Source organism: Manis javanica, chromosome 11, assembly GCF_040802235.1.
Source record: "Manis javanica isolate MJ-LG chromosome 11, MJ_LKY, whole genome shotgun sequence".
Classification (NCBI taxonomy): Eukaryota; Metazoa; Chordata; class Mammalia; order Pholidota; family Manidae; genus Manis; species Manis javanica.
This window is the reverse complement of record NC_133166.1, coordinates 25,020,152-25,031,989: the sequence shown is the minus strand read 5'-3', so window position 1 is coordinate 25,031,989 and position 11,838 is coordinate 25,020,152. Positions and strand designations below refer to the sequence as shown.

Genomic DNA, 11,838 nt, shown 5'->3' with positions numbered 1-11,838 from the left:
TAAGACTCAGTATTAACATCCTTAGACTTTGTTTTCTAACCACCAGGCAATCACAAAATACATTCATTCATCCTTACTGAGATTCCTTTCCAGCGCCGTCATCTGGTACTAAAAACAGCCAACTTATGGACATGGATGCTGTGATCTATACCAAATGTTGCTTCGATTTTTTTTTAAATCTTGAAACATCTTCAAATGAAGAAGAAATTTTCTCTATCTGAAAGGCCCAAATTTGTTTCTGAAATCTATGGCAAATCACCAAGGATAGAGGCAGCATTGTGCCTAGTGGAACATCTAAAGGAATGGGGTTCATACTATGACAGCAGGAGAGCATATTACTTTATAGGTACAGGCCTTTGTACCATGTGGGATGAGATGGCAGGAAAACACTGTCAAAGAATAACTTCTTGCTTTCTTTATAATTTTTCCAGGGAGAGCCCTTCCAAGAGTTATGGCAATTCCTAACAACACTAATGCCAGCAGCTTCATCTTCATACTGATGGACCTCCCAGGACTGGAGGCTGCTCATTGCTGGACAGCTATTCCTATCTGTTCTATCTATGTTCTTTCTTTGCTGGGCAACGTCACCATAATGCACATTGTCAAGTCTGTGCCCAGCCTCCACACACCCATGTACCTGTTCCTCTCCATGCTTTCAATGGCTGACCTGGGCCTCTCAGCTTCCACACTGCCTTCAATGGCAGCTGTCTTTATTCTGGGCCAGAGGAAGGTGGGAGCTGCAAGCTGCTTTATGCAACTCTTCTTCATCCACACTTTCTCAGTGATTGAATCAGCTGTGCTGTTGGCCATGGCTTTTGACCGCTGTGTGGCTATTCGAGAACCCTTACGCTATGCTACCATTCTCACAAACAAGCGCATTGGGGCCATTGGGCTGGCCATTGTGTCCCGCAGTACTGCCCTCCATTTGCCCCTGCCTGTACTCCTTGGAAGACTGCGATTCCAGCCTACAAATGTTTTGTCTCATTCTTATTGTGTTCATCCTGATGTTCTAAGGCTGGCCAGTTCCAACACTCTTGTGAACAGTGGCTTTGGGCTCTTTGTCATGATCTCCACACTGGGGATGGATGCTATACTCATTCTCCTCTCTTACGTGCTAATCTTGAAAACAGTATTGAGTATTGCTTCCCATGCTCAGCGCCTAAAAGCTTTCAACACCTGCATTTCCCACATCTGTGCTGTATTACTATTTTATACCCCACTAGTCAGCCTATCCATGATCCATCGCTTTGGAGAAAAGAAGCTACCAGCTCAGGTATACATGCTTCTCTCCTACCTGCACTTTCTTGTACCTCCAATGCTCAACCCAGTTGTCTACAGTGTCAAAACCAAAGAGATTCGAATGCGCATTATGAAGATGCTCCACCCCACAAAGCTCTGAGCCACAGGGATAAAATATTGGTTGTGACAGTCACCCTGCTGACTGAAAACATCTCAGAGAGGAGGCAGGGTATAGCTTCCATCTGATTTATAAACCAATGAATTATTCTAAAACACTGCCTGATCTATATTATGGTGTTTCTTCAGCCATCAGAATAGTTCTTATTCAATGAGGAAAAACATGTTTCTCATTCTGCAAAAGTCATTATTAGCTTGAAAAAGAATCAGATTATTATAGAGACAACTGAAAGCCTCTTGAGAGAATATCATTCACATGTAAAAGCAAGCAGATTAGATGATTAGAGTTTAATGACATCTAAGATATTTTCCAGCTAGGATTTTACAGACTGAAGCTCAAGAGGGCCTCATGTGGTTGTACTCTTTTGACTTCCTGACAAGTTTCTATAGTCACTGGAGCCTTGTCAACACAATATTGGAGAATGTCAGAGGCTTAAAGCCTTGTTCTAATTCCAACATAATTTAGTTTGAGTTTATACTCATACTTTCAGATCTATGTATTACACATCCATACCTACATTCAGAAATTTGAAAATAAAAGACTAAGTAGAAAAAAATGTAATTTATCTTGTGTGGTTGATTTCTTTAAAAATATTTCTTAAAACTACATTGTGGGCAGTATACATCTTGACATGCCAGAATAAATTTCTGAAGTTTTTGATAATAGAGCTCTCTGTATGATTCCCACAGTTACTATATTGTGAGATACTAGTCTGTCTATTGGCTGACAAGGGGGACTTACCAAAGAAGGACATGACAAGAATTGAGGAGGTAACTCTAACACAATAATTAACTGAAGTGGCTAGACTTTATTTTCAATGAACAATGAAGGGATAGTACCAAGACTCTCTCTTTCTGGGGCTGTGTTTGAACCTCATTTTCTAAGGAGGTTCATTTTGGTGGCACTGGACAGATTTAGGCTCTTAATGCAGGATCTCCCTCTATCCCTTTAAACTCTGTCTTCTCCTTTAGCTAATTTTCATTTAAAGGGAAATTATTAGGTTATGAACATTCAGAGCAACCGTGCTGAACACTGCCTGCAAGACTAAGTGCCTCAAAGCCTTCAGCACTTGTGTCTCCCACATCTGTACTGTGTTACTCTTCTACGACCCCTACTCCGATCCCTGAATTAGTCTGTCTGTGAACAATAGATTTGGGAGATTTCCAGTGGTATAATGCTCTCTTATCTGCATCTATCTCACACCCCCATTGCTCAACCCCAACAACTACACTCCCCAAACCAAGTACTGTAACGTGTGATGCCTACCTGGAGGAGATGTGCAGAAGATTCAAGTTCAAGTTTACCCAAATGCAGAAGTGATGTGTGACAAATGAAAGCTTTGCCAAAAATTAGAGAGGAAGAGAGTTTCTGAGAGAGGAAAGAGTAATAAGAAGCGTTTGGTACAATGTAAGCTTTGGGAATTTGAGGAACTTACTCGCATTTAAAATGGTGAATGTTGAGAGTGCAGGAATATAGAGTAGAGAGAGTGGGGGACCCTGGAGAAGGGGAGAAGCACTGTTTGTAGGCTGGACTAAAGTGATTAGACCTTATTCTAGAGAAAAAGTCAAACTTTGAGAGGTTTTATAAAGTGATATTACATGGCAAGTTAGTACTCTTAAATAATAAACACAGATTCCATTGTTGTACTCCTGTTACCATGGTTCAGTATTGGGAACCTCATAGATTCTGTGGTTCAATGCTTCGGTTCATTTCCAGGGAAATAATATATTGACGATCCTTTACTTGGTTCTGGGGATTCAAAAAAAAAGATACAGTCTTTTTCCATAGAAATAAAGAGGCTCTCTGATAAGAAAGGATCTCTAGGAAACATAAAGATGAGGAGACAATGAGAAAATGAGAAGACACTGAACTTCAGAAGAAATTGTAGAGGAGAGTGATTACTTTGATGGAAGAAGTCCAGTACAAACATAAAAAGAGGGTGAAATTGGTCAAACATTTTCAAGGTACTTCTACTGGTGGTGGTGAAAAATATCTATCCTGTATTGTAATATTTTGAATCCCTCAGATAATTTTCCTCTTTTCTCAAGTCTTATTTATGCCCTTCCTTTAATTAGATTATAAAATACTCTAATTTTGGCATTTAATTATAATTAGTTTAAAATTTTCAATGTTAGTGCACTGTTTCCATTTTTAGAATACTTATATGTATTTATTTTTATATTTATTTTATATTATATTCCATGCTTGGTTGTAAGTTCCAAGAGAACAGAAATACTGTATACTCTTTTCATTACTTCTCTGCTGATAAAGTGTACTAGGCTTTTAGATGAATGAGTAAGTGAGTGAATGAGCCACCCCAACAATAGCCTTGACATTGGGATAAATGTTGTTTATATAATTTAGCTTCATGATGTGTGTGTGTGTGTGTGTGTGTGTATGTAATAAGTTTAGATGTTGTAGATATAGAGCATAGAAGATAGATTGTGACTTTAGAATTATTTGTTTCTGCTGTTAGCACTTCACGCCTGGTCTAATGGGCAAGTTTGCTTGTGTTCTGCAGCCAGACAGCTGGGCAGCAGGGAGACCTTGGGGATCATGGGAATGGTATTCAAAAAACAGAGTGTTTCTAATTATAACTATAGATTTAATTTCAACATGAATTTCCTTGTCATACATTGTGTGATTTGGAGTTGTTAGCCATTATTAGACCCAAAACAGAAAGCAGAGGGATGAGAATGGCATGATTAAAGTAATGTCTTTAGAATGCTTTCTTTGAAGAGGACAAAATTTACTACAGTCAGCCTGTTATAGAAGTTACAGGTTATGGCAAGTATAATTCCATTTCCCCAACTTCAAAACAAAAGCACCATCTTTGAGTGATACAGATACTGGGGTATTTACTCAGACACATACAGTCATGTGGGTATTCTCAGCCAGTTCCCTCCAGATGAATTAAGAAAGAGCAAATGCCTTCAGGGCTGCTGAGCACAGGAAGAAAGGAGCCCTGAAGGCACAGGAGGCATCCGCAAAAACAGCCTGGTTGACCAGAGAGAGGGAGCTGGTGTCTTCTGAGTTTTCCCTCAAGAGGATGGAGACGTTATTTCCATTAAAGCCCCATAAGTATTACTTCAAATAAGATACGTAAAATACAGAAGTCATAGTATTAAAAGTAATAGGAAAGGAATAGAGTGAGCAAAGGACAGGAAGCCACAAGCCAATTACTCTAAGGGAGCCTTTCATCTATACCCAGTCCAAGAGCCGCTGGCAGGAATGCCAAGACAGGTCCACTGACGCACACATGATTCTCAACTGAATTCTTTCATTACTATACATTATATTAGTGTTACAATCAGTAAAAACTTACCTGGATTCTGCAAATGATGGTAGTAAAGTGTCAATCTTAATTTCATTATTGTATTTTAGTTATACAGGAAACATACTCTGAAGAATTTGTGAGTAATGGAATATCATACAGAAAATTAAACCTCAGATGTTTCAGGAAAGGTGTTCTTAATGCTGTACTAAAATTTTTCCATATAAAAGATTTGTTGAAAATGACTAAAAGGAAAAAATATGACATTTGAATGAAATGATTATTTATAATTTTAATATGTGGCACTGCGAACACATACGCATACGAAGAGAAAATACTTTAGTATTTCATGGATAAGTGCATAATGAAATACGCATAAATATTAGTATGTGAATGTTTTAGCAATATGGTGTGTTTCAATTTAATAGTATTTTTTCAAAACTTTTTTATATTATGCCTATCCGGAGATATGTTTCGCGGGGTTAAGAAAACACTATTGAAGAACTCAGTGAAAAATAAAGGGAAAATGTAGAGGAAAACAATAAAGAAGCCTTATGTACACATATTTATTAACTTTAGGCTGAAATCTTAAATTCTTCAGAATTCTGATAACTTTATTTACCCATTGGGTCTTTGCCTCCTGCCCTCTATTTGAAGAAGTATTGAATTTTCGTCAGTGCAGTGAGTCTCTACCTCTAAGATTAGAAAAGATTCATGAACTCTGGGGGAAATGATGCCATTTATCCTTCCTCACAGTCCCAGGAATGGCTAGCCTGGAGGCACCAGGCAGTCTCCACGTGCCTCATCCCCCTGGGGAGTGGCAGCCTCCCAGGAGGCTGGTCCAGCTGCTCCACCATTGCCCTAGTCCTTCCCCATAAGCTTGAGCAGTGGAGACGGCGCCCTGAGCACGGAGCCGGAGACCGAGGGCTGGGCATCCTGAGCAGCAGCCTTGGGCTCCCCATAACTTTGGTCTCTGTCACCTGGTGCAGGCAGTACAAATGGCTCAAAGAGACTACGGGGAATGAAGTTAATGGTCTCATTTGCCTAAAACGGACAGGACGTTGATTCGCTTCTCTAACCTGTGAGGCCCGACCCCAAGGAGAGTCCCTGGGGATCCACCTGTGCTGTGGCTTCTCCTGCAGGGCTGGGCGTCCCTGGAATCCTGCCTTAGCTCTGCCTGTGCCTCTCAGAGCAGTTGTGCTATTCGTGACTGTTCTCGGGGACGGCAGACGGTTCAACCGAGACTGAGGATCAGTATTTATCTTATCTTTAAATGTACTTACAGATGTCCATGGCGGCCTCCTCTGCTTCCAGTATCAATTCCTCAGCGTTCGTTCTCATGGGTTTCCCAGGCCTGGACCAGTACTATGCCTGGTTCTCAGTTCCCTTCTCTTGCTTCTACGCTATGGTTTTCCTGGGAAACTGCCTGGTGCTGCATGTGATCTGGACTGAACCAAGCCTGCACCAGCCCATGTTCTATCTCTTGGCCATGCTGGCCCTCACTGACCTGTGCATGGGACTGTCCACAGTGCACACCGTGCTGGGCATCCTGTGGGGGCTCAGCCAGGAGATTGGTCTGGATGCCTGCATAGCCCAAACTTATTTTGTCCATGGACTCTCCTGCACAGAGTCTGGAGTCCTTCTTGCCATGGCCTTTGATCGCTTTACAGCAATCTGCAATCCTCTGAGATATGCATCCATCCTGACAAATAGTAGAGTCATTCAACTCATGGTGACCATTTTGATGCGAAGCGCTTTCTCCATTCTTCCTGTCATCATTCGTTTGAAGTTCTTCCATTACTGCCGCCCTCACGTCCTCTCCCACTCTTTCTGCCTGCACCAGGACTTGCTCCGGCTGGCCTGCTCCAACATCCGCTTCAACAGCTTCTATGCCCTGGCCCTGGTGATATGCACCTTGTTGTTGGATGCCGTCCTTATTCTCATCTCCTACGTTTTCATCTTGCATACAGTGCTGGCGATTGCATCCCGGGAGGAAAGACTCAAGTCTTTGCAGACCTGTGTTTCCCACCTCTGTGCTGTCCTGGTTTTTTTTATTCCCATCATTGGCCTCACCATGGTCCACCGCTTTGGCAAGCATCTCTCACCTTTGGTCCACATCCTTATGGGCAATATATACATCATCTTCCCACCCCTGATGAATCCAATCATTTACAGTGTAAAGACCCAGCAGATCCGAAGTAGGATGAAGAAGTGGTTTTCCCTGAAAACATAGTAAAACCCTTGGTTTTCTCAGTAAGAATTTTTAAGGTCAAAACAATTATGTTTGTTCCTATGTGTGCAACAATATTAAACTGGAATCATTTTATTTATCTGTTTGTTCTTTCTGAGGACTAGAGTGTTGAAGAACTTCAGAGGCTTTCTAATGCAACAGTCATAATGGAGTTGTTTGCTAATAGTATTCTAGAAAAGGTTTCTGAAAGCTTGCTGTAGGATAACCATAGGTATTATGGACATAACAATAAGTGTCTTTGCATTTCATTGGTATATGTTTGCAGCATGGTTGCCATATGAAAATTGTGTTAAGCAGCATTAATCAATATTTTCTTTCCATTTAGACATTGTTCCACCTAACATTTTGGGAACATACCAATTATTCAGATTACTCAGTTCATGATCTTTATATCAAAATATACGAAACAGTAAAATTGGCTTTCCTCACTCCTAGAGGTTAGGTGAACAGCTATGATGCTGAAATTATGATGCTGAGCCTTCCCTCCACTCTGTTCTTTTTCCCTATTAATGACTTAATGCAAGTTCATTATAAAATTTTTGGAATAAAAATAATTATAATCCCTTAATTCCAAAGATTTTGTTCTTAATTTCTTCCCTGCTATGAAGATGTGACCTTATTGCATGTAACTTTTCATTCTACAGTTTTTCATCATTATTCATGGTACTTTAAGTTCCTCATAATGTCTGTAAGAAAGGAGTTGAGTTGAGAAAGTCTTGCAAAAACAGTTGAGAGCCGATGATGGCCTCTTTTAGGGCAAAGATTGTGAGAATGGAACTAAGCTAAGTGATATGAATGATATTTCGTATTAACACACACCTTAGTAACTATTGTGGGCTGGTGAACAAGGAGTGTTTTCATACTTAATGGTCAGCTTTCTGGTTTGTAAAATCAAGTTGATGGTGCGTCATTCTGTGAGACAATAACAAAGAAAGAGCATTGTTTACACAAGGAGATACTGAAGTCTTCTCTGAACACATTGAGGTTGAGGTCTGTGGAACATGTATAAAAATCCATTCAGAATATTAGGAAGTACTCCCAGTGTTCCAGATGCTGTGTAGATAGTACTAAGGTGCAGGGAAGCACCAGAGAGCAGAAAGTGTAGTTTGACTTTAGTGTAGTAGGTGAGCCAGACAAAGTTATTCAGTGCACATCTACATTACAATTTGATAGATATCAGTATGAAAAAAATGGAGGGGCAGTGAAAGCTAATGGGGGACTCTAACTGAGGACAGAGAATTTGAGAAATTACTTACCTGAGAAAGTGATGTGTAGTTGAGGCTTGAAGATTGAGTGTAAGTAACCTGGGGAATAGAAAAGAGAAAGAAGGTTCAGGAAAACAGAAGATGGAGAATAAAAGCTGAGAGTTCATTGGACTGTATGAAAAACTGGTGAATAAGTGACTAAAATTCAGGCATCAAAATTGAGCCTGAGAGGGTAAGGCAATTTGTACATGGGTTATACAAGTATTTAGCAGGCAAGTGATAACAAAATGACTAGTCTCTGCCCTTTGGACTTTCTGCTTTCCATCACTGACAGGAGACCTCTGTCTGGAATGGCATCATAGGATTCAGTATGATGCATAACTGTAGCATTTCTTCACTTTAAAATAGTGTAATAATGCTAAATATTGAGTTATTATGATATTATAATGTACTTCTTTACTTGCAACAGTGAAATTTAGTAAATTTTACACTAAATAGAGGGTCAAATTTATAGTTGTTTATTAAGGAGATATGCCCATATTTAATACATTCATTAGATTATATATTATGGAGCCTGAGCCAGCCCCAACCCTGTTGAGGAGTTCAGGATAAAATGTCCAGAACCTACTCCAGGAATCCTGTTGGAATAAAATATTTAAGGACTTAAAAAATAAGTTTCCTCTGTATGTATAGTAATCCTAAATTTGGGAGTCCGGGTCCAGAATTAGGACGTGGGTTATCTGTTTCTGGTCACATCCCATTCTATTAAAAAAGGAGTTAATTCAGATCTTTGAGATCTATAGCCCCCACTCTCCCCAGGGTGTTCAAAGACATGCAAAGTTCTCACTCTGGAGACTGTGGCCTTGTACCAAACCCTCCCACCGAAGCAAATGGAGTTCAAAAGGATGCTGGGGATAGTTGCCAACTTTTCCTGGTGTCCCTGCCAGTAAGCATGGTGTTAAGTGTCAATCCCTACCTGTGGCCAGCAGAGATTAAGGAAAAGAGTGGTAGGTGAAAGGATAGGGGGAAGTAGGAAGCCTTCCTGAGGGAAGGAGGTAGGGGGCTGACTGTAAGAAGGTCTCTTACAAGCACTTCAGCTACTGCCACCTTCATTTTCTAGTGCATCCTTATACAGTCTCTGTGCACATCTCTTATAGCTTTTAACATCTTTGGTATTTCTGTACATTAGTCCTTTTCACTGACTTAGATCCCCTCTACTTTCTGATCTATCAAGGTTCTTACTCTTCATGTTTCTCTTTTTTTCTCACTGTCACCTCTCCTTCAATCCCTTCTAACTTAGTTTAAAGGTTGGATAAATAGTCCCAGCTGAGCCTATTTTTGACACAGATGGAGAACCATAACCCAGTTGCCTTAATTCATTCAGAATTTTTCTCTTATCACTTACAACCTAGTAAAACACAACCAAAATATTCCCTCCACTTATTTCCTACCAACCAGAAGGTAATTCTTAGCATTTTGAAATGATGCATGTCCAGGAGTATAATGCAAATATCTAATGATAAGGGTAATCTGTGTACTCAATTAGAAAAATTAGTAACTCCACCAAAACATTTATATGCAGATAAAGTAAGGATCAGTGTTTAAAGTCTGATAACCATTCTTGGAATGATTATCTGACAAGCTGCAATATGTCAGAACCAAGTTCACTGTAACTCCTTACAGTTTTCTCTTACCCATAGGATAATCAGTAATTGTAACTACACTGTTTTGATCCACCTTGAGTTAGGCTTACCTTGCCAGAAACCCTGTAGGCATTTTAGCTTCAGTTCATAGGTGAGGAGTCTTAGACTCACAGGAAGAAAATAATTTAATAAAGAACCCATAACAATGAGCAAATGCTCTTTCCTTCAATTTCTAGTGTCTGCTTCTGAAGATTATGCCATTTCCCTTACATGAATTTCTATGTTAGCCAAACCCAAGTCATAAAGAACAAAGTTGTAGATTTAATACATTCATTAGATTAAATATTATGGAGCCTAAGGCAGCCCTAATTCTATTGCAGAGTTCATGATAAAAACTCAGGAAACTATTTCAGGTATCCTGTTGGAATAAAATATATTTTTTTCAAGTTTTGTATGATTGACATACAAAAGCCAATTATTTTCCTGTATTCCAGAAATAAACAAGTGGAATTTGATAGGAAGAGGAAAAACACAATTTACATTAGCTCCAAAAAGAATGAAATACTTACGTATAACTATAATAAAATTGTATGAAATGTGTAAGAGAAAAACTATAAAACTCTCATTAATAAAATAAAAGAATTAAATAAATGAAGAGATACTTCCTGTTCATGGATAAGAAGACTTAATGTTGTCAATGTGTCAGTTCTCCCTAAACTGATCTATAGGTTCAATCAATCTCAATCAAAATCTCTGGAAGTTATCTTGAAGATATTGATGAACTGATTCTTATATTTACATGAAGAGGCAAAAGACCCCAAGCAACCAATACAATATTGGAAGAGAAGAACAAAATTGGAGGGCTGATTCTACCCAATCTCAAAACTTACTATTAAGCTAAAGTACAAGACAGTATGATATTGGTAAATTAAAGGAGCAGAATAGAGAGCCCGGAAAAAATTCCCCATAAATACAGTCAATTGATCTTTGAGAAAGGAGCACAAGCAATACAATGGAGCAAAGAGAGTCTTTTCAGCCAATGATATTGGAACAACTGAGTATCTATATGAACTAAAAAAATGAATCTTGATGCAGACTTCCACAATAATTAACCAAAAATGAATCATAAGCTTAAATTAAATATGCAAAAATACAAAATTCCTAGAAGATAATATAGGAGAAACCTAGATGACATGGGGTATGGCCATGGTGATGGCCATGACTTTTTGGTTAGTACACCAAAGGCATGATCCATGAAAGACAAAACAGGCAAGTTAGGCTTCACTAAATTGAAAACTTCTTCTCTGCAAAAGATAATGTCAAGTTAATGTCCATTAATTTCCTATTGGAAAAAGTATTTAAATTGTGTAAGAGGATAGAGCAAATAGAAACAAAGAATTAAGTTTTTTTAAAATCTTCCTTGAATTAAAACTCCCAGAATTTTTCTATATAAACAATTTCATTATTTTTCAATAAACAGTATGTGTGGTTTATCTATGATACACAAAAAAAATCTTTCCTGGATTACCTTCAAACATGCCTGAATCCTTTATTTTTTCTTGTATATCTTGCCATGTTTTCATGCAGCTTACTGAGAATGTGGAGACTAGAGGAAGAATAGGATAGGAGGATATGGGAATTCAAGAATTCTGCTTTTAAAAGTATTCGACTAAAATTCATATTTGATACCCAGATGTAGATGTCAACTTGTTGGATAGGTAGAGAGGTTCTATTTCAGCATATAAGGCAGGGCTGGTGATAGGGATTTGGAAATTATCAACACATAAATTCTATTTGTAGCCACAGGAATAAATGTGGTCAAAAAAGGAAACACTATAAAATGCAGAAGATAAAGGTAGACTGGGAAAGAGGTCTTAGGGAGAAGAAGAAAATGGAAAAACATGTGAGGAAGTAGCTGATATAAAGTATCTTCATTGATGCCCTCTTTTTCCTCACCTACATACAGTCCAACAGCAAGCTCTATTGGTTCTATATTTAACTGGTCTCAAATCTCTTAATTCATTTTATCTTGGCAACCATCATCAGAA

General features: G+C 38.8%; 2 protein-coding genes across 2 annotated transcripts; both read left to right on the top strand.

Moving 5' to 3' along the window:
• Positions 1 to 451: 451 nt before the first annotated feature.
• On the top strand, positions 452 to 1,399 carry LOC108410308 (olfactory receptor 51G2-like). The gene has a single exon (XM_017681307.1). The coding sequence runs from the start codon at positions 452 to 454 to the stop codon at positions 1,397 to 1,399; it is 948 nt and encodes a 315-aa protein (XP_017536796.1).
• Positions 1,400 to 5,976: 4,577 nt separating this feature from the next.
• Positions 5,977 to 6,924, top strand: LOC118968835 (olfactory receptor 51V1-like). Its single transcript, XM_037000997.2, has one exon. The coding sequence runs from the start codon at positions 5,977 to 5,979 to the stop codon at positions 6,922 to 6,924; it is 948 nt and encodes a 315-aa protein (XP_036856892.2).
• The last annotated feature ends 4,914 nt before the right edge of the window (positions 6,925 to 11,838 follow it).

Coding starts and splice junctions, on each gene's coding strand:
- LOC118968835 (XM_037000997.2), top strand. CDS start 5,977: ATGTCCATGGCGGCCTCCTCTGCTTCCAGTATCAATTCCTCAGCGTTC.
- LOC108410308 (XM_017681307.1), top strand. CDS start 452: ATGGCAATTCCTAACAACACTAATGCCAGCAGCTTCATCTTCATACTG.